Here is a 27,402-nt window from a genome sequence, read left to right on the forward strand (position 1 = left end):
GGAGCAGAACAGGCAGATCGACAAAGTACACTGCTGAGGGGAGCAGCGGGCGGGCCAGGAGAGGTCTGCCACGCCATGTGGTCATCTCCGGGGCTGGGGATCCAACTCATGCTTTAGTGGCTTTAGCTTCTTAGTGCCTCAAAAGTTTTTTTTTTTTTTAAGATTTATTTATTTATGCTTATAGAACTGGGGTACAGGCCAGAGGTGTGGTAGGCAAGAGGATTCACCAGAGGCAAAGTGGGGAGCAGAACAGGCAGACCGACAAAGTACACTGCTATGGGTAGCAGGGAGCGAGTGGGAGGAGGTCTGCTGTGCCATGTGGGGTCATCGCCATGTGGGTCACCTCCTGGGCAGGGACTGAACTCATACTGCAGTGGCTTTGGAGAGCTTCATAATGCCGTGATTTAATCCACTGCACCACCAGGGAGAGCCCGAGAGGAAAAGTTTTTAAAAGCTTCAAGCATAATACTAACATTCCTCACAAGAATGTTATTTGCATAAAGCAAGATGAGGTACTGAAATTGATATCTACTGTTAATATAATGAACATTTTATAGCACAATTACTAATATTCATCGTAAATATTTCCCTCTATTTCCTATTCTGCAGAGAGCTCCTTACACCAGACTTTTTTAGGGATCAGTCAAACTCCTGAGCCCTACGATTTCAATCAGATTGTCAAGATGAGCCTAATTAAAAGTTGTTCATTAAATAAGAATTACAGATCAGGACATTTACTGCCTAGGAAATAAAATATTTTTTTCAGGATAAATGTAGGCAAGGAAGCAACAGCCCAAGGCAGCTCAGAAAAAGCCCACGGTGAGAAGAGGCCCAAGGACAGAACGGGGGCACCAACATCTAAGAGACATTAGAAAAGAAACCATCAGCTGACCTTGACAGCAGAGCTGAAAGTGGCTGAGGCTGTGGGGGTAGTCAGAGCAATTCCCACCACCTCAGGCAACTGAGAGAAACCAGAGAATGACTTTTACCTTCTAAATATCAAACTAAATAATGTAAGGCTATTATTTGACATTTCAATTAAACAAGCCTTAGAAGAATTGGTTTTTTATTTAATACAACTTCTACTTTAACTTCAAGGTTAGATTCAGTTAAGAAACGACGAGAAATAAATTTACCTTTTTCATAAAGTTAGTTCTAAAAACAGTCAATTATACTGTTCCCTGTCTCTTACATAAGGCCCACACCGAAAATATCTCTAAAGAATTCTGTGGCAGGGGGAGAAAGTCTCTCCTGCTTAACTTTTATGTTTCCCTGTATTGGGCAATCACAGTCACATAAGCAGCTGTATTTGCCTTAATTTGCTGGGTTTAGGAGGAAGGGGAGTGAGTAGGAGTTTCAACTAGAAAAAGGGCAGACAGGGAGCCATCAAGGTTCTACTTATTTACATGGGATCTGAATTGTGGTTAAATATGATTCATCACCATACATTCCCAGGGTAGGCAGTTTCCTATATAAATTCAGAAACACAAAACTATAAACAATTACACTATAACAAAAATAAGACACAAGATGTATATAATGAAAACTGTATTTTTTTTTTAAAGATTTATTTATTTATTCATACAGAACTGGGGTACAGGCCAGAGATGCGGAGGGTGAGAGGATTCACCAGAGACAGAGTGGGGAGCAGAACAGGCAGATCAACGAAGTCCACTGCTGAGGGGAGCAGCGGGCGGGCCAGGAGAGGTCTGCCACGCCATGTGGTCACCTCCGGGGCAGGCGGGAATCGAACTCATGAGGAAGCGGCTTTAGATTCTCAGTGCTGTGCTTTAACCCGCTGCGCCACCAGGGAGGGCCATGAAAACTGTATTTTACTGAAGCCTATAGATGAAGAATAAATGAAGCCTTTTAATCCTTAGAGGGAAGACTTAAAAAAAAAAATAGACAAATTCTACCCTAAGTTAAAGAATAAATTCAATTCAATAGCATTCACATAGCAATGAATTTTTTTTTTGGAACTGACTTTTGGCATGTGATTCTAAAATTCATCTAGAATATAGAATGTTTTCAAAAGTGTTGAAAAAAATTTTTAGACTATACCTGAAACTTATACCGTGCTCTAAACCAATATTACCTTAACAAGAACAATAAAAGTAGAAAATAGGAAGCACTTGCTCTGAGATAAGAACATATAATAAGATTACAGAAGTTAAAGCAAAGTGGACTGCCGGGTCGAGATAGGGTGGACAAGGTCAGTCACACCAAGCTATGCTCAAAATCAGCATGAGTGGACTGTCCTTTGAGTTCTTTCCTCTTTACATGAGCAACACTAGAATCCCCTCAACACTTACACAGTCCCAATAGAGAGGTTTCTAAACATCATCTTCCGAGAAATAACAAAAGATAAATTTGAAGCATTCTTGTGTCAAGTAAGAAAATGCTATTTTTTTAAAAGACAGAACTTGTCAAAAGGGCACAGGAAGTTAATTCAGGAGCTCCACTGGCCAAATTCAGACAATTTAAGTATTAAAACAAATGCTGATGGCAGCCAATTACAATCTATTGAATAAAATCAGAATCGATGGGGTCTTATCAATTAACAGATGAGGAAAATGTGTTTCTTACAGAATGCCAGTATATGTAGAATGAATGAATATTGAAAAGTGAGCATTTGCAACCATGATAGCAGTAACAACTACAGACAAGATAAAAAAAAAGGATGCAAAGCTTACTGGTGAAATTGTGATGAGTATCTCTGAAATGTCAGTCTCTGCCTAAGATGTATTTAATTAACAAATGCAAAAACAATAGTTTTATCACGGAGAGACTGAGCAGACAACACCTTAAACATCTAACCAAAGTTCATGTCAGCAGTAACAGGACAGACATCACAGGCCTCTAGCCTGAGCACAGAGAATGTATTCTTATGTATTATTCCTGCCAAACACACTTAATCTGCATCTAATCTCAAGGAAACATCAGACACATACAATTTGAGAAACTACGTCTATAAAAAGTGTCAAGGTCATCAAAGACAAAGGTTTAAGAGCTTCCCTAGATTGAGAGACTACAGCACAGAAGTGTAGTGGGCTTTCAGGCCTTGCTTTGGGCCAATCCCTTTTGGGTGGACTTTTACCCACAAGGCAATGGGTAACTTCAGGTGTTTGATTTAGAAGCTATATTCTTTGTCTTTTCTGTATTGCACACTCATTGTATTAAAGTTCCTTTCCATTAAAGCTCTTATGTCTTGTCTTGATGCGGGGATGGCAGAACCTATTTAGAGCAGGCAGGTTTGGGGGTTCGGGGTGCCCCTCTCTCCTTGCCCTGTAACACTCCTACTTAAAAAGTGAACAGCTTTTGAAAGATCCCTTGTACCTATGGACTGCTGAATAAAGTCACAAACGTTTTCTTTCAGGCCCAGATGATAATACTTGCTGAGTCCAAAGCCCAGAACTATGGAAGGGTTCCAATTAGGTCATTTCCCCTATCTTTTTACATCAGTCCTTTATTTCTAATTCCACCCTTCCACATTAAATAGAAGGGGCCTCACCACAAGTCACAGCAAGCCCAAACTTCATCTAAAGAACCAAGGCAATAACAGGAATGTATGTAGTCAAGTCCCCAGTAAACCGTGAGAATGGACACTGCCCGGCTCTTGTAAACAGAAGGGAGTTATGTATGGATCCCACAGCCCTTCTCCCTGGCACTCTGCCCTCCATCACCCACCCAAATAGAGGGTTGCTAGAGACTCTTTCTAGGATTTTCTCCACCAATATTTCCTATTGCATAATGTGCACTTGAGCAACTTAATTCAAACTTTAACATAAATGACAAAAATGCCTTCAAATTAGGAAGATATGTTTGACAATTTCTTGTTTTCAGTTTCAACAGCTCACATACTGTATGATTCCCTTGCTATAACTATTTCCAAAAGCACCAAGAGCGATGGATGACAGACGACTAGCTGCCCAGAGTCAGGGCTGGCAGGGATGGAGGAGGGGTCATGACTATGACAGTAGTTAAGGGAGTAGCTGTGGGTTTTTATTTTCAACTGAGGAAACACTGAATTGAAACACAGAAATTTCAGGTATGCGACAGTGGTAGTATTCCAAAGAATGTACATGTGTGATAATACGACCACATACCCACAGTTCCTGCGTTATCTCCTGGTTCTGATAGTGTGCTTTATACATATCTACTTTATCGGGGGTAAGTGGGGGAAAGTAAACTGACTGTATACTCCTTGCAGCTTTCCTTTATGTCTACCATTTTAAATGAGCAGTTTAAAAACAAGAATCAGTGAGTTTTTACAAACTACACACACACCCAAAAAATCAACTTGTGAACAAGAATTTCTAAAGACAAAAAGGAAATATGACATTTTCACCCAGTTAGTCATTCAACTGGGAGGACTTCATCATAAAGTTTGCTGTAAGAACCGGAACATCCTGCTTTGCCGAAAAGATCGGCAGGAGCATTCTTCTGTCTGTTATGTACTTTTATAACAAGATTTACTGGTAAGGTTTATAATAGACAAATGATAAAGGTTGATGTGCCTACAAAAGTGATTAGAAAGAGATGAAGTAGAAATGAAAATAGCTTCATTGCACTTTAATTGGTATTATAAATTTAATTTAATGAAAAGATTTTGCAATTAAGAAGGTGGATATCTTCAACAAAATTGTGTGCTGGGAAAGTTTTCCAAAGTTTTGCACCTTGATGCAAGTGTAAGAACTAGAAATAATAAGCCAACCCCTATTAAAAAGTATATTTGAAACCTGAAATTATAATTTACAAGCAGGAAGTGTCCCAAACTCATACATGTCAGTTGATGAGAAATTGTATTGAAAGGATGTTGCTCATATATACCTAACCAAAACAGAAGTACATAGATTAAATTCTTACAATTTATAGTAAGTTGTTTTTTCACTATCCCTTTCTTTTTATTTCTGAAAATAAACTCACTGAAAATAAAAATAAATACAGGAAGTCCATTAGACCTAGAGGGGAAAAATGATACATTTCTTGGCAAAAAAAAAAAAAAAAAAAAATGAGGGTTGTAAGACTGAGTTTAGGGAAACTGCCCACTTCCTCCAGTCACAATTCACTCCTTCTCACCAAACAGAAACAACTTCAAAGTTTGGGTTTCTAGACATTAGAGCCATGTTGTCTAAAGGTAAAAAGTTAAACAAGCCTCTCGTGATTCATTCTGCTCTAACAGTTCCTAAAAATCACCTTACTGCTAAGCCAACTCCACTTACCTCTCAGCCAGTAAGATAAGGGGTCAGAGAGGATGGTCCTACTTATAGTCTTTAATCTATGCATTTCTGGTTTGGTCAAGTTTATATAACTAACATCCTTAACTTTCCAACATTCTCTCTTAACGTTACCCCAAACACACCATCAGCTTTATCCTGCTTATCAAATTCACTCCTCCTCTTTCTCCATTTGGTAAGATTCCATTCACCCTTCCAAATACTCTGGTTGTCTCCTCTATGAGGTTCTCTGACTGTGTCCTCTGTTAAACTCATCTTTAATTACATTCCTATGTTGTATTTACTGTACTATACTAGAAGTACATCCTTTTCGCCACTGAACTAAGTTCCCTGGCTAACAGGTGTCAGGGATCCCTAAGACCTCACCCAGAGAGACTCACAGGACTCAGCACATAGCTGTGTCAGCAAAGGGAAAAGGCACATTGTTGGTAGACTACGGGGACCTGGTACCACTCCCAAGCTTCCTCTCAGCAGTGTGGGGTCCGGACACACTTATTCCTTTCAGCAGTGACTGTTGGCAAAATGTGCAAATGAAGCTCACATGAGATTCGGGCTCAAGGCTCTTTCCTGGGGAAAAGCAGGCCTTCAGCATAAACCCAACAGCCTGGACAAACAGTCCGGCACAAAGTTACCCCTACCATCTAGGGAAAGTTTTACAAAGTGTTGACCAATCAAGTGTCCAAATGCCAATCAGTTCTAACCTTGCAAGAAGGCTTTCTAGAGAAAAGTAGTCTCATATCTGCTGTTAATTCTTTTCTGTACAGCAGGAATCATATGTTAGGGTTTTTTCCCCCAAAATGTCCTAGAATGCCAGGTAATTAGTAGCTGTGCCAGTGAACTGAGACAAATCTTAAATTTAAAAAAAATTATCATAATTGAGCAATAATATTTGCAAAATTTGTCATAACATTATTTGTGAGGTTAAGTGAACATGGTAATTAAGTATTAGGATTGCACTAAAAACCATGATGTGGGAAAAATCTATGATATATTAAGCCAAAGTGTAGGTTACATAACATGCATCACTTAAGGCAATTACATTTTTTTATATTTAGTACAGTAGTTCTGAAACTTTAAAGTCTCAGAATCTCTTTATATTTTCCAAAATGAGAGGGCCCCAAAGACTTTTGTTTATGTAAGTTATATCTACATTTCTCATGTTAGACATGAAAGCCAATAAACATGTCACTTATTTACTTAAAATTATTTTTAAGCAATGAAATCATTACATGTTCACATAAATATTTTTAAAAAAAACTATTTTTGGTACAGTGACATTTGCTCAAATATCTTTATTATCTAGCTTAAAATACAGCTGAATTCTCCTATCTGCTTCTCTTTTTTTTTTTTTTCCCCATGAAAACGACCAAAAAAATATTTTGGTCTAAAAATAATCTTGACTACATGAACCTCCTAAAAGGGTCTTTGGAATCCTCATGGTGTTACAGGGTAGCCCAGAGTGAACTGGGCCGCCTGTCTGTGGGGCCTCACCCGAGCGCTCACAATTCTGTTATACTGCAGGGACACACAAAAGGGTCAATAACGGGTTTATTTACAAAAGGGGAAAGGAATAGGAAACAACCCAGGGAAATAGCGGGATACAAAGTTAACTGCATACCTTACAGCTAGGCTGACTGAACACACCGAGTCACGTGGTCTGAGAGCTGCTTCCCCAGCCAGGGAGAGCGAGATGAGATCACGCCCTATTTATCCCCCAAATGTCCCAGAATTCCTGCTAGCTCCACCCTTGGGTCCTCGCAGTTCTCTCCCTGGTACTGCTGGGAGTTGTAGTTTCCAATCACTGGAGTAGGGGATGGTGTCCAGAAAGCTGGAGTAGGGGGAGTCTATAAGACTCTGCAGAGTTTCTTTAGGACATCCTTCCCCTTAACAATGGGTCCTCAGACTACATTTTAGGAACCATTAGCCCAGAAAACAAAATAAAATACATCACAAAATGTTTGCCCTGTCTCATTCCTAGTTTCCTTTTATTAGCACTTAAAGATTTTTAATCATTTACATTCTAATAAATTTGATCTATTAGTCTCTTTTTTATGCTACTCTTGTCTACTTCTAATTTATGGGTCCAGCACACCTTTTCCCACATACTTCTCTATACAATCAGGTCTCAAATCAGACAATTACTCATATCCCTAAAACATGACTGGAAATCTTTCTTCAGCAGCACAAAATAATTCAGTTACTAATGTTCTGTAATAACCCAATGTTCTCAATTTAGTCTCCTCTAATATGTCAGCCATGAATAATACCCTTTCAGAGTTAAGAATACAACAAACAGAGATTCCAGACAACCTGTAAGCACAACAGCATGTACTACTTAAGAAGCTTTCCAACCTGGAAAAACTAGATTAGGAAACCATTTTAGGAAATGGATACTAGCCAATTAGCAGAACATAAATAATGCCATACCAGGTCCACAGGCTAAACCTGCCAACTTTAATACATAAACAAGAAAGGCTGCTGACTGCCGCAGCAGGATCTGGCTCTATAGTCCACCCCTTCTTTAGGTCCTGTTTTAAAATTAGGAGCTTATTTATAATGCTCAAATATTAAAAAGGTTAATTTTTAATTCAATATGGCAAAAACTTTACGGTGTCATGATTTTATGTGTATGTATTTAGAGCTGAGGAATCCTTAGTGTAAGGGCTCGCCAAGCTGGCTGCACATTAACACTGCCTGGAGCAACTTTTTTTTTTAATTCCCAAGGGACCTCAACTTTTGCCATAATAGAATGAGGAGTCCCACAAATCCTCTCCCCCCAAAAAACATCTATAAATCTGGACGAAAGTCAAAGACAACCATTTCAGTGCTCTGGAAATCAACCAGACAACAAATTGAGAAGCGTTTGTTTATGGAACAACTGCATTTTGGGTCAGAACAGCTAAGTGTACCCCCACGATACCCTCTTGCCAGCAACTCCCCTGTCCTCACCCCTTGTTCTCTAACTTCAGAAGTTCAACAAGGCAGGGCAGACCCTAAACTAGCAGGCACACTGCTACTGGCTGAGGCTACTCATTTGATTTGGATTGTGGCTGATCAAAATTGCAGAGGAAAATAAATTGGGGGGGGGGGAGGATGGGAGGACAAGGGCTGTGCTGGCCTGAGGCTGTGGCTGTCATTCACTGGGGGGTGGGGTTTGCTGGCAATAAATTGGCAGCTCAGCCAGACTTGCTAGGGAGTTACTGAGTTCCAGGAAGTGAGAGAGCAACAGGGGGCTTCAAAAGGGCTTTGCCTGTCCCTAAGGCTGACTGGAGGCTAAGAGCATGTAGGCTGCAGGAACATTGCCCACCTGTGCCTGGCCGAGAACAGAGCCACTGAAAAAGAAGCAAAGGAAAGTGAAGCCGGGGCAGACTTGGAAACTCCTGATGTGTGACTGCTGACGTCTGGGAGGATGCAGCCGCAGCTGGAGCATCACTGCTTCTGCGACCTATAGCCTCCCACCAATCTTTGAAGATTACACCATGCAAATAAAGGTGCAGACCTTTCAGGAAACTGGGCTTAAAAACAAAAACAAATCAAGCCGAAGGTGAGGCCTTATGAACAGTTAGTTACATGCTGGGAAATTTAGTCCATTCAAGATACTACACAAATGAGCAAATCACCACTTGCAGGGGTAAAAAAGAATTTAGAGTTGCATCACTGTATTATTTAAAACATATACAGCAGTCGATAAAAATTTACAAGACCTGCAGGAAAACAAAAATGTTACCCATGCTCAGTGGGAAAAAAATAAAAGCAGTCAATAGAAATGGTCGGTCTCTGTGTGTTCCCAGCTATTGAACTGAGCGGATGAAGACATCAAAACACTACTACAGAAGAACTACATTTTTAAAATTTCAGAAATTTAAGTGTGATGAAAATAACGCACTGTATAGAGGGATACGCAGGCGGGGGCAGGGCACGGGAGCGCAGAGGCATGTAAGCTGGAGCTACGGGTCAGCGGAGGCGGGACAGAGGGCTTGCAGAAGAGTTCCTGCAAGAATCTGGGGCTGATGTTAATGCTCAGGGTGGTAGAGGATGAAGATGAACTGGCTCCTGAAGACAGCTGAGGTGTCGGGAGGAGATGCCTGTACATGCACCGCACAGAAAACTGGTCTGTCCTTATTCTATGCAACCCTCAGCAGCATCCTACAGGACAGACCACTTTTCTTCTTTTTGAAACAATTCCCTCAACTGATTGCGTTAGCATTATAGTTTCTCAATACTCTGTTTCACTAGCAGCTTTTCCTCTTCTACTTGACCTCAACTGTTGGAGTATGAAGAGCTCAGTCCTCTTCGTCCTCTCTTCCTGTGATTTTAAATTTCATCTACAGGGCTTCTGGTGGCCTGGCGGTTAAGTCTCAGTGCTATCACCACTGTGGCCTGAGTTTCAATCCCCGGTCAGGGAGCTGACTCACATGGTGCCACAGACCTCTCCTGCCTTGGCCACTGCTCCCCTCAGCAGTGTATTTCAGTAGCTCTCACTATTCTGCTCCTTACTCTGTGAGAGCTCTCACCCGCTGCACCTCTCTCTCCTACACCCCAGTTCTTGCGTGTGAAACAAATTTTTTAGATTCCTTCTAGTTCAATAGTACTAAAATTTCTATCTCTACCCCAAGCTTGTCACATCACAGAACTCTTGATGCCGTGTCTAACACGTTCCCACACCTCTCACCTCTATGCTGGCTTTATGTTCTCTTAACATGTCCAGCTCATTCTTGTCTCAGACTTTTATACTTCCTGTTTCTACTTCTGGGGTCCTCTTTAGGCCTCAATTCAATCGTCGTCTCCTCAGAGAAGTATTCTTTCATTACCTGTATCTAAAGAGTCCTCATTCCCATCTCCACCATGCTCTATCATATTAGCTGTTTAATTGTCAGTATTCACTGATACCTGAAATTCTCATTTGTGCAGCTGCTCAGCTTTTATTGTGTAACTTCCTCTCTCCCGTCCACATCCCAGTGAAAGGCTCTACAATAGTGACAAGGATGCTGCCTGTCCTGTTACCGCCTGTTGCTGTACTGTGGGGGACTGGTACTGCATACATGCTCAATTAACACTAGGTCAATGAGTAAATTAACTGAGCCAGAGAGAGATAAAAGAGTAATATCAAAGAAAGCCACTTAAGAATCAAAAAGGGCACTATGCCAATAAACCACTAATACCCTATCAACTAGGATTAGTACATTTCCCTCAAGATCTAATTCATTACAGCAGTAGTTAAAGTGCTAAGACTAATAAAGGTATTGTTCAGTTACTCCACTATTGTTTAGCTATTAACTTCTGGATTGTAGATCAAAAGAACACGAGGCATACTTCACATAAGGAAGTCCCTTCTCTTAAGAAAGGAGTCAGGAGGACCTCTGTCACCCTACTTCTACTTTATCGTTAATCCTAGTTTTTCTACTAAGGAAACCCAGGTTACCATTACTGTATGATCCAACCAGGTCAACAATGGCAGAGAAGAGGGTTTATTAACAACTGTCTAGATCTTTATACACATAGTGAAAGGGAACTTTCTTCATGACTGTTAGCAAAGGCTTGCTACTACCTCAGGAAAGGTTTCCCTTCTCCTTGATGTTCATACTTCCTTCTGAAAGCATTAATTGCAACATAGTGCACATCTGATTAATGCTCTGGTTCGCGTACTCTCTCAAGCACATAGGGTCACAAAGACTCTAGACAGGTAGAGATCACTGAGCATTTTGTTTCCCAGCACCATTCAGTCAGCTCAGCATCCAGATTTCCTAGTCCATCTGAATGTGGCCACTTTCTATATGTCTTTTACTTCATTAACAGGTTAACTACATGCTTATCTTTGCTTAGACCAGCTCCAATTTATAACTGGTACCCCAGCATAACAATTAACAGCATTCCCTTTACTCTCAAAGTGCCCCAGCAATTTGGAAAATAAATTATATCATAACCCAAATTATAGAAGAAATAATGTCCATTAAAAATACTTTCTATAGGGCCCTCCCTGGTGGTGCAAAGGCTTAGGACACAGCACTGCAAGCTGGCCACAGCCACTTCAGTGCAAGTTCGATCCCCGCCTGCCCCGGAGGTGATCTGCATGGCGTGGCAGGCCTCTCCTGTCTCACCCACTGCTCTGCTCAGCAGTGTACTTCGTCCATCTGCCTGTTCTGCTCCCCACTCTGTCTCTGGTGAATCCTCTCACCACCCTTGCACTTCTGGTCTGTACCACAGTTTATTTATTTATATGCATAAATAAATCTTAAAAAGTAAAGAGAAAAAAAATATTATCTATAGTCACACAACTTATTAAGTCTTCATGGAATAATCTAAACATAATGAAAATCAACTGACAATAAAATTCCAATCGGGCCCTCCCGGGTGGCGCAGCGGGTTTAAGCACTACACTACGAAGCTTAAGCCACTTCCTCATGAGTTTGATTCCTGCCTTCCCCGGAGGAGTCCACATGGTGTGGCAGACCTCTCCTGACCCGCCCGCTGCTCCCCTCAGCAGTGTACTTCGTCGATCTGACTGTTCTGCTCCCCACTCTGTCTCCGGTGAAGCCTCTCACCGCCCCTGAGCCTCTGGCCTGTACCCCAGTTCTGTATGCACAAATAAATAAATCTTTAAAAAAAAAAAAATTCCAATCACTATATACCAAAAATTAGGCATACCCAAACACTGACAATGAGCAATACAATGTGGACGCTGAACAGACTGAAAAAATACAGATGTTGACTAGCGAGACTGTCCAAAGTGTTATCTACAATGCACGATGGGTTAAAAAAAAGTCAAGTTTGGTCCTCCCTGGTGGCGCAGTGGGTTAAAGCACAGCACTAAGAAGCTAAAGCCACTTCCGCATGAGTTCGATCCCCGCCTGACCCAGAGGAGGTCCACAAGGTGCAGCAGACCTCTCCTGGCCCTCCCGCTGCTCCCCTCAGCAGTGTACTTCGTGGATCTGCCTGTTCTGCTCCCCACTCTGTCTGGTGAGTCCTCTCACCCTCCACATCTATGGCCTGTACCCCAGTTCTGTACGAATAAATAAATCTTTAAAAAAAAAAAGTATAAAAAAAAAACTCAAGTTTACCGTGCCATGAACCAAGTACGTAAGCACAAACTTTTGAATGAAAAACTACAAAGCCAGTTACAAGAACCTGGGCCAGAATCTTACTAGGACTGGAATGGTGTAAAGTATAAGAGCAATATTTAAATGAAATGGTGAAGTAGAGTCTTCCAAAGTATGTCCCTCCCCAGAAACACTGACGTGGCATAAAAAAGCAAGCCAGCTCTATAAAGCTTACATAGTCCTATTACATACTGCACAATATGCTAATGTTTTAAAAAACATATATACTCTATTTCTATCTAAATATATAAACACGTAAGAATGATCTAGACCATACAAACATAATGTCATTTGCATCAGTCGAGGCAGGTAACAGAGAGAAAAAAGTATGAAGTTTTAGGTAAACTGTGCTTTATTTATTAAAAATGAAAAGACAGGAAATATGAAATCTAGGGAAATACTTCTCTATTATTCACTATATTTCTCTGCATATTTTTAATTTTTTTAATGGGGTTACAGTGAGGTGGGCACAGGCCTCTGTCCATAAGAAGCTCATCTAGACTCAATCCTACTTAATATTTGCTGGTTGCAAGCAAAACTACGTCTTTTTACAATTATTCATGTTTACAAAGTACCAAACTAACATTTGGTCCCCAAATGTCAAGCTGTCATTTATAGTATTCACCTTTTTGTCCTTTTAAATTAAAATAAAAAGTAATGCTTGTTTGCCTACATTTTGCTTTCTAGCACTTCTCCCAATCATTAATATTTTCTCCTTGCTCATCAACAGTGGAATGAGAGGGTAGGGGAAAAAAAACAAAACAACCGAAGTCTCAGGAGAACTAAAGTGATGTTTCCAATTATCAAGTGCAAGCTACAAGAACCAAGATTCTTGTTTCTAGATTCTTGTTTCTAGATTCTTGTTTCAAGATTCTTATTTCAAGATTCTTATTTCAAGATTCTTATTTCAAGATTCTTGTTTCTAGATGGAAACAAGATTCTAGATTCTTGTTTCTTTCCAATGACGACACTGCCATTGCTCCCTAGGCAGAGAAAGGCAAGAGCAATATCTTAAGAGATTTGTAACTCTGCACCTATCCTGCCTCTCACCACTAATCCAGAGTAAGCCTGGTCTTTCATTACCTCTGAAGTTACTTCCTGATATTCTCTATGACTTAGCCTAAAAATTTAAACATCTGTTAGAAGTCAAAATATTCCACACACACACACACTATGCTATACCTGGGTCTCAGTATGACTCATAGAGAACTGTTTCAAAGTAAACAAGCTTCACATTGCAAAACCACATTCCCTACCAACCTATTAATTTTTTTTTGTCAGCTGTTTTAGGTCTACCTCTGTTATAGACCAAAATTCTAAGACAAGCCCATGACATTCTCCTCTGTGATTTACTCAATGTCAAGATTATTTGAGTGAGCACAACTAACAACAGGCTGTCTTTCAAGTCCATAGTAAAAAGAGAAAAATACCAAATTTGCCTTAGTCAATGATGACGGGCTGGAGGTGCTGGTGGTAGGTGAGGCGTGCAGCATGATCCGAGCAGGTATGTCCTGTGCCTGGAGTCACATACAGTACCAATAGTACTGCAATCATAAAAATTATTTTAAAAACCCATAATAATAATAATGAGTAGCTATATACCAGAGACATTTTATGGGGTGGAGTGGGGAATGGGATCAAAAAACAGTGGGGGGAGGGAAATGCACTGGACTATGGTGATGGCACACGGGTGAACTGGTGGTGGGAAGCCCACGGGGATTGCAACTGAGATGGGAAAATGCACAAAATGATGTGAAAATAAACTATTATATATATATAAAATTATTTAAAAAGCCCACCAGATATACGAATGTTCTCAGCATCAAAACAAAAAACCTAAACTCCTAAAGTCTAAAATTATGTATAAGTATTTCTGGGGGAGAAAAGACAATACAGTGCAAATTTTTGTAGGAAGGCCTTTTAATGATTGTGTGTTTAACAATAAAACAAAAATCCATCATCATCACTCAAATTAATATATACCTCTTCCAGAAACACCAGCCACCAATAATATAGACATGTGAAAGGGAACAGTGCTAAAGGACACAGCAAATTATCTGCATGAGTTAAGTAATCTTCCACTAATGGCAGAATGAACTAACTTAAACATAAAAACAACCAAGTTAAACTGGATTTCTGCTAAATTTCTTAAATTGAAACCTTATCCTTAAAAAAAATCACAATATAAAAAAAGGGGTAGAGTATGATTAAATATTATCAAAGAAGCTACTTTATTTAAAAAAGCATATGAGGAAGTCACTTTAGGGAACTAACAAAACAAGCCTCCCAGAAGCTTCTTGATGGTAACCCACTCAGGTAACAAAGCACCTCTGTAGAGGAAGCCAGGAGCAGTCAGTCCCTGAGAGCTGCTTCAGGTTGTACAAGCCAGGCAACAACCTCATCCAGGTTCAGTTCTTGTCTCTGTATCTCTCGCTCTCCAGTCATATAATGGAGTGGGAGTTAGTAAATTATTAATGGCCTGAGGGCCTGCATGTCATTTAGGGATCTGACACTTACCGGCTTCCCTGATGCTGTCATGAGGGCTAATGGCGGCCATGAATGCACATTCATTAACTGCATTCCTCATGATTCCCAAATACCAACCCTTCTTTCTCCTGAGCAGGCAGCAATGGTAACAATGGAAGGCAGAAAAGGTATCGGTAAAACAAAATAATTGATGATGGCTGCAAAGCACTACACGCCCAGTGTAGGAACATTTCCTTGAATATTTACCTCCTTTCCCCATATCAGATTCACAGATTTGTGAAGAAGCTTTAGAAGAAAAATATTTTTGGTACTCTGAAATAGTAACCAAAGTGCCAAGTGCAATTTCTCCACACAGAAGCTTGCCAGGACTAACAAAAGAAGAAAATTCAAGTAAGATCTGGCCATTTGCCACTGTGTGAAGAAAGAAATAAACAAGTAGGCAAACTTCTATTTCACTCAACTTTCCAAATTCTCCTATAAGTAACAAGTCCTCAGCTGCTCGGTTTTCTTACAAAACTCCAACCCTAGGACTACTTTTTAGAGAGCTGGAATTCATCAACATCGAAGAAAAGTCTTAGTGATCAAACAAATCTCACATAAATAGGAAAGGACAATCTAGCAACAAGATTGGTCAAATTGGGAAAACCAACTAATAACCATTTCCTAAGAACAGCAACTTCTATTCATCACTAAGTCTCTTCTGGACTGCTTGTGATTAGTTGTTGTTATGGTGGAGGAGTAAAAAAACACCAGGACTCTTAAGGCATAGCTAATTCTACATCTTCTGATAGAGAAAAAAAAAATCAACGTGCAATTGGGAGCACAAAAATAGGGTAAAAAAAAGCATGGATCCTTTCAAAGTTGTCAGGAAGGGTGCTAAAAGAAAGACAAACTAAAAGGGCTTCCAGTGGATGAGTTATGGCAATGTGGACACTTGAAGAAATGATATGTGGTGGATATAAATGTACTTTGTAAACAGTACTAAAAAAGAGAGTGTTCATTAAAAAGGTTGAAATGCAAAAAAAAAGTAATATTTTAGTTAATTTGTTAAGTAAATAGAAAACTGTCAATACTGATCATTTGTTTTCTCTAGTAAAGCAGATCTGCTTATAAATATAGATGTAAATTTATATCTATGTATACCAAACAATGGGAGAATTCTGTGCAAGCAAGACCTTTCGTAACCAAGCAAGAAATATCACGGGGGAGAGGGGCAGAGATCAGTCTAGTGGGCACACAAAGAAAATAAATAAAAAATATTCAGTATCTGAAAATGATCAAGCTCAGTTCCTTATCTCAAAAGGGAAAAAAGAAACTAACTTTGCCTTCTTTCTAATCCAAAGAGTTGAATAAGGCATAATAATTTTTTTTTTTTTATCTCGTCCAGGTCAGACAAACAGTAAGAGGATGATTGAGAATCCATTCTGGGGGGCAATGCAGGGATGGAAAAATAAAACCGTACAATTTATATGCACAACATAATTTTTATATACTTTGAACTTAAAGAACCTCGCTAATCTAACAAGTTTAATTGCTAAAAAGGCCCAGCTAGAAAACAAGCTGCCCAGATTTAAATAATCTTGAAAGAGGCAGCAAGGTCTCCTGAGCCTTAAGACTCCCTGGGTCTGTAACCCCAATTGTGTTTCACACAAATTGTCTAAGAAGACATTCACTTTTCATTCCAGCCTTGTGGGAGTTCTACCACAAGGTATAAAAATAAAAACTACATTTTAGGAAGGTTCAGAAATAAACGAATGAAGCCCATGGTTTGGACAGTTTAATATAACTTGTTTTATCCTATTGATTTGAGTTGTTTCACATTCAAAAGAATCAACTGTATCTTTAAGCTAAATAACGAGAATTGTGTGCATGCCCATGCATAAGTACCATGCTGTAATAACATACAAAACAAGTAACCTAATCTAAAGACACAGGCTAGCTCTTTCTTTAGAAGACACCACCAAAGTCTCTCAAGCTCTTCAAAATATCTTACCACCTTTACTGCCACTGTGCCTGCTTCTAATCCAACAGAAGCTTCTAGCTCCTCAACCTTATTTCCCCATTCTTTTCTTGCTCCTCTTTCCCTCCTTCATGTGTCTGGCCCATTAAATCAAGCATTTGGTTCATAGGTCAGAGTCAAATCTACAGCTACTTAAGCACAGCTTGGTTCAATCCAACATGCACCTTCTCTGTGATTTCATGGAATAGTTTGCTTCTTCTGTCAAGCTCCTACTTGTCTTTCAGACTAACTCAAAGTTATTTCTTGTAAGAAGTTCTTTTACTGAACCTCTTATCAGAATGAGTTGCTTCTACCTGGATGCGATTGTAGTATTGTGTTCACACTGCCATACAGGATAACAATAGTTATTCTGATTATAGGCTTTGTTCTGGAAAGTAATTTGCTTCCAAGAGCAGGTTCTGTGTCTTGATCATTTTTGTCTTTCCATCCCTTAGTACAATAAGGGCAAACAGCAGTCTGTAAATAATGAAAAGGCAGGCAGCAAAGCTAAATGAAAAGTGCAATATGGAAATAAAATCTACGATCTGCTTATTTCAAATATACCATGAGAAAGACTGCTTTTTTATCTTTGGATAGAAGACTATCCTACCTGTAAGGTTGTAAGGAAACTGTCCGTGTAATTACCCAGTTTGTACAAAAAGAAACACAGGGTAGAAAATGAGATGGAATACCTAGAGGTTATGTAAGTTATTCCTTTGTTAGGGAAAATAAGAATTTTGCATGTAATATTCTCACAAAGTTACAATAAATCTAAAATTATTTTGAGATGAAAAATTAAAAAATACTCTGTTAAATGTGCCTACTTACTGCTTCTTTGACTATTTCCCTTTCCGTACCCCACCCCACATTATGGAGATTTTTCTGGTATGTTCACAACAATGTCCCAAATCTCTTAACTGTGTCTGACACAACAAATGCAGTGAACAAATACATTTTTACAATTTTGATGAGCTGTAATAATGATTGCATACTCTAAATCCTAGACTTACTGTAATTCCCCTTCTATCTTGTTCAAAGGCTTTGACTACTCTATAAAGCTAAAAGCCCTAAAAACTTTCGTTCACTATGTTTGCTTACAAGTAAGCCAATATGCCATAGTTTTAAAAAAATGCTTTATTCAGTGTCTATACTTTTATAGCTAACAGGATATGACATCTGATCTTTTCATGCACCAAGGCTCTGCTTTAGGAGCAGCATGCTGGGGCCTGGACAGAGCCTCTGCTGGCTAAGGAAGCTATGGTCCCACCCCAGGAACAGCACAGCCATCCACCCCAAGGCAACCTCGGGATACTAGGCCCACCCCTTCATTCAGTGCTCAGTTTCGGGAGTGGGAGCACCAATCGGTTCCATGCCCACCTCCAGAGCCTTGGCTCAGAAATGTTGTCTGGGGAACTAGGGTTGATAAGAAAGGTATCGCTTCGCAAACAAGAGCCTGTCAAGTTCAATGAAGGGAACTGAGACAATATGGCCTACTCCTAAAGATACAGCCTAAGCTGCAGGTAAGTTCAAAAGAGAGAACTGGGAAGTGACAGCCAAGAGCCTCCTGGGGGTGAGAACAAATAACAAATACTGAACTCAAACAATTTCTTCAAAAGGACCTCAAAAAAAGTTACTAGAGGTAAAGAAGGAAGATTTAATAGTTACAAACACAGAGATACCTCATGACAGAACACTAAGGTACATGAAGTCAGAAATGAAGGCAGAGAAATACAGTTGTACAATAGTTCTACAAGGGAGAGACTAACTGGACAGAAGACTGACAAGAAAAAACGTTGAATAGCACTGTGAACCAGCTGGACATGACAAAATCTATGAAACACTCCTCCCACAACAGGACATATTCTCAGGTTCACAGAACATTCCACATGCTATACCATCAGCTGGGAAATAAATCTAAATTTAGATTTAAATGATACAAAGTATGTGTTATAACCATAAAGTAACAAAATTAAGAATAACAGGGAAGAATCTGAGAAACTCAACATGTATGTGGAATACTGTCCTAAATCAACCAACTGGTAAAGGGCAATTTCAGATAAAAAAAAAAAAAAACTTATCAAAACTCGTGGGGGTGCAACAAGGCACAGGAAAATTTACAGCACCAAATGCTTGCATTAGGAAAGAAGATCTGAAATCGAAAACTTACCCCCACACACACCTTAACACTAGGAAAAGAGAACCACCCCTAAAAAGGCAGAAGGAAATAATTAATATTAAAGCAGAAAGTAATGAGAGAAAAGAGCAAAATCAAGAAACCAATAGTCAATACTTAAAAGATCAACAAAACTGCCCAACTTTCAGCTACTTTGACCAAGAAAAAACAACTCAAGTTATAAGACTAAAAAATGAAAAGGACACATTACTACTAATCTTAAAAAAATAAAAATGGTCATAAATACCATGAACAACTGTGCACCAACTAATTAGATGAACTGAACAAATTCCTAGAACAACACAAAATACAGAAACTGGAGACTATGAGACAGCTAAAGCACCCATAACAAGACACCTACTCAGCCATTAAAAAACAACCAACCAGGGAATGCAAACTAGTACAACCACTATGGAAAACTGTCTGGAGGTTCCTCAAACTGCTAAACATGGAGCTTCCCTATGACCCAGCAATCCCACTCCTAGGTATCTACCCAAAAGACACAAAAACACTGATTGAAAAAGATACTTGTACCCCCATGTTTACTGCTGCTTTATTTACAATTGGAAAAACATGGAAGCAGCCCAAATGCCCAAAAGTAGATGACTGGATTAGAAAGATGTGGTACATATATACAATGGAATATTACTCAGCAATCAAAAAAGAGAAACACATGTCTTTTGCAGCAACCTGGATGGAGCTGGAAAAGATCATGCTTAGTGAGATAAGCCAGAAAGAGAAAGAAAAATACCGGATGGTGTCACTCATAGCAGGAGTATAATGGAGCAGGCGAGAAAATAACAAAAATAATGAACAACCATATACCAGAGACATTCTGTGGGGGTGGAGTGGGGAATGGGATCAAAAACGGGGGGGGGGGGGAAGAGAGGGAAATGCACGGGACTATGGTGATGGCACAGGGGTAATTTGGTGATGAGAAACCCGCAGGGATTACAATCGAGATGGAAAAAAAAATGTGCAAAATGATGTAAAAATAAACTTTGTAATAAAAAATAATCTACTTTCTAAAAAAAACCCACCAGGAAAACTCAGACCCAGATGATGTCACTGCTGAGTCTACTAACCAAACTATTGATACAAGTTCTTCACGAATTCTTCCCAAAAAATAGAGGGAACACTTCTCAAATCAGATTCTGATATCAAACCCAGAAAAACACATTGTAAGAAAAGTATTGATAAAAATCCTTTCTGCAAAATTTGAACACAAAAATTCCCAGCAAATATAAGCAAACCAAATCCAGCAATGTATAAAAGAGAACACCATGACCAAATGATAATTAGCCTAAGGATGCAAGGTTGGCTGAAATATATCAGCAATAAAACAGAAAACAAAAATTCCATTATCTTAACAGAAGAAAAGTGCAGACAAAAATCTAATATTCATGATAAAAACGCTTAGCAAACAGAAGAAGAAATTTCCTTATCCCAAAAGATATCTACTTAAGAAACACAGTTATGGCCTTCTCTGGTGGTGCAGCGGGTTAAAGCACAGCACTAAAAAGCTAAAACCACTTCAGCATGAGTTCAATCCCCGCCCCAGAGGTGATCCACATGGCGCCACAGACCTCTCCTGACCCGCCCGCTGCTCCCCTCAGCAATGTGTTTTGTCGATCTGCTAGTTCTACTCCCCACTCTGTCTCTGGTGAAGCCTCTCACCACCCCCTGCACCTTTGGCCTATACCCCAGCTCTGTATGCATAAATAAATAAATCTTTTTAAAAAATCCTATAGTATGGTAGAAAAGACACAAATCATATTCAATAAAGAATTTGTATCATGAAGAACTTTTACAAGTTAAAAAAAGAAACCATTTTAAAAATAGACAAAGATTTGGAGTGATTTTTTTTCCCAGAGATGAGACACAGGTGGCTAAAAAATACACAAAAAGGTACTAGACAACATTAGTCATCAGAGATATGCAAATCAAAACCACAATGAAATACTACTTTGCAACCACAAGATGATCAGAATCAAAGAGTCAGATAACATGTGTTGTCAAGAATGTACAGAAATCAGAACACCCATACCTCAAATGGAGGAAATATGTATAAAGTTCAGCTGCTTAGGATAAACAATCTGACAGCAACTCAAATGACTGAACAGTCACCACCTGACCCGAGGATCCTAATCCCTGCTCAATACCCAAATGAAAACATGTCCACAGAGAAATATACCTGGACCTTACATGTCCCGTTGGCAGGGATCTAGGTATGCTTGCTTGGTCTGGGCCACCTCTGGATTGTGTCTGACCAAACTGGGAGGTTCACTGGAGTCCTACTCCCGCCAGCAAGAAAGAAAACCCCTGCTTACAATGTTCCCATCCTAGTTGAGATGTCTTTTTTATTATTAATGGGAGAATCCTATAGGCCCTGCTAAACTGGTCACTTCCCCCAAGCTCCAGTTTCCTTGGCAGAATTTTTGCCATCCCCCCTTCCCTTTAAGTTATGCCAGTGCCAGGGACCAGCTCATAAATTCTTCCAAGTGGCAAATGAAAGCCATATGACAAAAGCTATATCAGCTAAACCTTGATAACATCTAGGAATCCCATGTCCTGATCACTGTTTCTCACAATTCCAAAGCACAATATTCCACATCCGCCAGAACCTCACCACTGCACTGGCAGCTCGCCCCACCAGACCTGCCTCCTGTCTCCTTCGTCTTTACATGTATTCTTTCTCTGTGAAGTGCTTCAGCACTTGTCTTCTCTGTCTCAGCTCTTCTGAGTAGACCACTAACTAAGAGCATAATGCATGGAATCAGTCTGCCTAAATTCAAACTTTACTTGGCAAAGCTTCTCAACCACTCTGTTGGTTTCTCATTTATAGAAAACAGGTAATAATACCTCCCAGGGTTGTTATGAGGATTAAGTAGCATGGAGCATGCCTCTAATAGAACATGTCCAGCACTCCATTATGATTTCTATCTCAATCTATCATATTTGTTTACATGCATTTTTCCCTACCAGCCCCAGAATTTCTCCAAGGTATAAGAATGTTCTATTCCATTACATTCACAGCATATAATACAGTGCTAGGCACAAGACAGGTACACAAAAAGGACCCAACAAAAATTAACAGTAACATCAACTTGGCTATCATGTATTATATAAACCACTGATATGATGTTATGTGGTTTATGGCTCTACTAGAATTAGGTATCTGAAATCAATTCTGCTCTGAAAAATCCAGGCTCTTTGACTGCCATAAAGATCTAGAAAAAAAATCCCAAATGCGCAGCAATTAGAATAGTTACATAAACGACAGCATTAAAACACAGGATTTTTGGCCCTCCCTGGTGGCGCAGCAGGTTAAAGCACAGCACTGAGAAGCTAAAGCCGCTTCCGCATGAGTTCGATTCCCGCTTGCCCCGGAGGTGACCACATGGCGCGGCAGACCTCTCCTGACCCGCCAACTGCTCCCCTCAGCAGTGTACTTTGTCAATCTGCCTGTTCTGCTCCCCACTCTGTCTATGGTGAAGCCTCTCGCTGCCCCTGAGCCTCTAGCTTGTACCCCAGTTCTGTATGCACAAATAAATAAATCTTAAAAAAAAAAAAAAAACAGGATTTTGCATAACCATAACAGACCTCTGTTGATACCTGAGTCTGGGTAAAACACTAGGCAAAAAATCAGAGCTGAAGAGTCTATGTGACAGTCGAAGAGATGTGTACCTACTACCACATGGTGAATGTGGTTTTTAATTAGTTTTAATTTTAATGACTGCTTAATAAAAAAATATATTTATAATGCCTTTACAAAAAGTAAAATCAATAGAACAAAGATTCCAAAACTCCTAATTCCTTACTATAATCCCTTAAATAAGCCATTGAGAAGGGTCTTGTTTCTCCATCACTACAGCTCTCTGAATACATGAACTTCCTGATAAGGAAAAACCCATGAACTCTTCTTACAGTCAATTCTCTTAACTCACAAGTAGACTTTTTTAATGCCAATAGCCTGTTTCATTTGTGTCAAACAATCAGAAGTTTGATTAAGATTAACTAGTCAAAGTTCTTCCAAAATCTTCTCTGGTTGAAACAATTAAAAAATCAAATCTAAAAAACACATTTTAGATCAAATCTAATCTAAAATGTGTTTTTGGCCACAAAATTTTTCACTTATTTTTGAGCTGCCAAATTTATGCTAAACTCGGAGGGGAAAAGAATGAAGAAATACTGTAACTGTTTAGGACAGAACATGTATTTTTCATTTATATCAGTCCATTATATAGAGAAAGACTCCTAGAAACATAGCCATATCTGTACACACAGAAAAATTAAATTGTATATCCATCTTTTCATTTATCATTACACAAGTCAATAAAAACAGGGCCAGCAACTACATCTTCAAACCAGGTACTCTAACAAACCAAGTATGTACTCATCCCAACATTTTCATCCTTCTTCCCATCAACATTCTTTCATGGAAGGTAAGGAGTCAGGTAAGAAGTGTGGGTAGGAATGTACTCCAACTATCATCTTTCAAAAAAACCAAAGATATGCATGCAGTTCCAATCAATGAACAGATAACCTTCCTTTAAAAGTTTTTACAGTTCTACACACATTTAGAAAATTTTTCCTAATCAGAAATTCTCCTTATCCACTTCCTACTTTTGCCTAAAGCAACCTGTCAACACAAGCAGTTTAAATCCTCAACTCCACTCCTTAACTCCTTAACTCCAGTATTAAATCATTAGTATAGTCAGCATCTAAATTTCATGGAAGTGTCAACTGCATCCTTTTAAACATTTTATACAACATCTGGTACAATGAAGTTGATTAAACACTTGTGGTATTTAATAAAAATAAAATAAAAACAAAGTCTGTATTATTCAACTTAGCTATCATGTATTATATAAACTACTGATCTGTATTTGTTTCTCCATGCACAATTACAAGAAGTCAAAAACAAAACAAAACCTCACTCAAATTAAAAATCCTGTCCGAGAAAATGGTTTCACTTTTACATCAAAAAGAAACTGCTAGGCCACCAGCAAAGAGAATGCAGCTTGCAAAAACACTTCTGGAGGTATTTTCCTTACCTTTCCCATTTTGCCATGTAGTATACCAAGACAAAGTAAGGAACGAAGTGATAAATACTAAAACAGTGGCCACAGTTCCATTTCGGAGCCTCATCTCATTTCAGCATCACACTGGTTTATATGTTTATGATGAATTCTTCTTATCCTGAAGTCAAATGAATATAGTATTCCTGGCTTGGGGCCAATAAAATCATCAAGAGAGGCTCATTTCAGATGCTCTGCAAAACAAGTGAAGCTGCAAGACTATTCACAATTGTTACTCAGGATTCTCTTCACAGCCGGAGTTATCTTCACAGTCTTCATAGGTTGATGTCTCAGGGCCCTTTCCTCCTAATCAGTGGTTAAAAGAGGAAAACCTGTTCAGTAATGCAAACTATTGACCTTTTGATTTACTAATCACCGACATTAACGGACTCAGGCAGGGTTAAAGCATGTATAATTTCCTGACATCTAGCACTCATTTAACATGTTATAAGGCTCCTCTGCATTTTTCCTCTGGAAAAAAATGTTTCAAACTATATTCCCTCTTCCTTGGTTTTGTCAATGAAAAGAAAGTTCTGGTTACTCAAAGGGGGAAACATGGGCTTTATTAAATAAATAGAAAGCCAGATTCCAAGTTGAGAATGCTAATGATCACAAAGTTATTCCTGAGTGCAGCATACTCTTCACTCTCCATTTTTTTCTATGGCACGGTAAGAATGTGTAAAAAATTTTTTTGAGAAAACTGACATGCTAGGAATATATAAGGGTCAGAAGACCAGACTTCTAGATTTGGCTTAATTATTACTTATAGGACCCTGGGTTTGTCACGGGTCTTGCAGTTACACCCAGAAAACAAAGAAACAACTACCGGTTCCATTTTTACATGTTATCACAAAAAAAGTATGGCTACTTATCAATATAAAGAAAACGTAGTTTTTTTTTTTTTTTCCTTTGTTAGTGATTATCCTCAGTGTGTAAATCTGGTATCATCTGGCATGTAGACAAGGAAGTAATCCAACCAGGACATTGTATGACTGAGGACCCATCACCTAGCATCACTTCAATGCAAGAAATCCAGGAGGTCACCACCCATCTAACAAAGCTGTTGAGAAAATGGAATGAAATGAAGCCTGTCCTTGGCAGTACTTAAGCATAACTGCCCAGCACCTAACAGGTTCTCAATAAATGTTAACTGTATTAACAAATAAATCAAACAAAAAACCTGCTGTCAGACACTTGTTCAATCCACTAGATGCACAACTGGTTTCATTACCTGGGGTCAGGCCAGGCACTCGAAATGTGATTGATTTCTGGCGGCCTCAAGGGGACCACAAGATGTACTTGGCAATATACTAAATGACACTAGTGAGATAAGTTAATGCACCTCCAAAAATGCCTAACAAGCCTATGGGCAATTCCCTGAGTACGAAAGTACTGCTGACTAAAGGGGCCATTTCTAGGCAATTCAGCATCTGAGCTACCATAAGGACCTGACCATTACTAGAAATATCCACCAGTGAAGAACCAGCAATAGAGCATAGTATTAAGAACAGGTATTTTAATGTATTGAATGTTTCTTATATGCTGGGTCCATCATGTGTTTTAAATCTTCATAAAATCCTACAAAGCAGACATTATTAACCCTTTTTTTACAGATAACGAAATGAATACAGAGAACCCTAATTAACATGATGCCAAGGTGTAAACTATCACCCAACCTTTTGACTCTCAAACCAGGACCCCTGCAGTGCGAAGAGAAGTTCTAGGGATAAACTAAGCCTCAAGTTATGCTGGAAAACCTTCCCAGAATTTAATTTTACCCAATATCGTAAGTGCAAATTGAAAAAAGCAAACATGGATCTGTATGGAATAAGATGCAAACTCAAAGGCATTAAGGTCTGACTGGATATAAAAAATTCTAGTAACAAATAAGACCTCAATTTTGCAAGAAAAAATGAGTGTTTTACTCAGTAAGAGTACAGGTCATAAATTTTTAATTCTGACTTTCAAACTAATGAAGCTTAACTACACATCACAAGTGCAGATGCCAGACAAGAACTAATGCTCACAGCTCAAACCAGGACAGGCAGCCATTCACTGCCCTTGTGATTGACTGCCCCACGCAAGAGACAACGTGACCCATATTTTTATCAGTACTCACATTTGTAAAAACCTTAACAGCTTAATCTCCAAGACTATCGCATAACACATCTGAATCTTAACAAAAAAAGTTAGTTGCTAAAATTACTAGTCATCATCCCCTACTGCCAAAGTGAAATGGGAACTTTCAAGTCAACTGAAAAATGTTTATTAATAGCCCGTTAAGGGCTGCAAATCCTATAGTTTCATATCAGATACGAGACCTTTATTTTAATGTGTTCTCTGAAATACTCAATACCTCTCATGCTGAGAACCCTTTGCTAAACATTTAGCATATTCTATAATTACCACCCCACAACAGCACAGAAGTACCTGAAACATCAAGAGCACAATTATGAAATTCATAACTTAATCTATGTAACTTTACACAACGCACTTTAAAATTTGTTTTATATTTATAAAAGGCTTAATGTGATTGAGATACAGCTTACGTAATTCTGTCGTCCAGCGCGCTTTAGAATTTACACATGTGGGCTAGAGAAACCTGAGCCAAGATAACCTGTTAAAAGAAACATTTTTTTAAACATTCAGAAAAAGAACCGCAAAACACATATCTGACTCTAAACTTGGGTTTTAATAGCACTGCCATTTTCTTATATCAAAGTATTTGCCCGATAACAAAACCACAACAGCAAAATATATGGAAAGCATTAAAAACATACATTGTGCCTGCTTTTATTTCGCAATTCGGTTTGGAAGCAGCGAACAGGCTCCGGAGAAACTAACGTTGAGATCTACAAAGCGGGAGCTGGAGAGGTATGATAGCCAGCTCCTAAACACGCCTTCCAGGTGTCACCTGGTACACTGGATGGAATCACCTGGACCCTACCTGAAGCGTCCCACCTGCAGCTTCCTTTCTAAGGAGGGCAACCGAGGCCTTGGGGGGTGGGGGCGACGGAGGTGCTTTTTCGCACCGGTCTGCACTTAAGAATATTCGCTCCAATGGCAGCAGGCTGTTTGCCTCCTCCACCTCCGCGGGGAGCGGCTCCAGACTCGCGGCCCGGCACCGCCGGGCCCCCGCCCTACCTGCCCCGCAGCGGGTCCCACAGGCAACTCTCCTCCCCACTCATACCCCCGCAAACCCACACTTTCCTCCACTTTGCCCCAAAGTCTACAAGCCCCGCCGCGCCAGGCAAGCGGGGAACGCACCCTGCGCCCGGCCCGCCACCGGGAAAGCGCGCAGCACCGAGGGGCTGCGGCAGCCGCGGAC

General features: G+C 39.6%; 1 protein-coding gene across 1 annotated transcript in view; it reads right to left on the minus strand.

Annotated features, from left to right (window-relative positions):
- The window catches only part of MGAT4A (mannosyl (alpha-1,3-)-glycoprotein beta-1,4-N-acetylglucosaminyltransferase, isozyme A), a 59,987-nt gene extending 33,295 nt beyond the window's left edge, over nt 1-26,692 (minus strand). The window contains exons 1-2 of the mRNA XM_012727337.1: nt 26,624-26,692; nt 24,051-24,380 (exon numbers count right to left, since the gene is read on the minus strand). Coding sequence (XP_012582791.1) covers nt 24,051-24,144 — 94 coding nt within the window. The 5' untranslated portion in view covers nt 24,145-24,380; nt 26,624-26,692. The remainder of the gene's footprint in view (nt 1-24,050; nt 24,381-26,623) is intronic.
- Between the last annotated feature and the right edge of the window lie 710 nt (nt 26,693-27,402).

The sequence above is a fragment of the Condylura cristata genome, unplaced genomic scaffold (assembly GCF_000260355.1).
Source record: "Condylura cristata isolate star-nosed mole 26May11 unplaced genomic scaffold, ConCri1.0 scaffold00020, whole genome shotgun sequence".
Taxonomy (NCBI): Eukaryota; Metazoa; Chordata; class Mammalia; order Eulipotyphla; family Talpidae; genus Condylura; species Condylura cristata.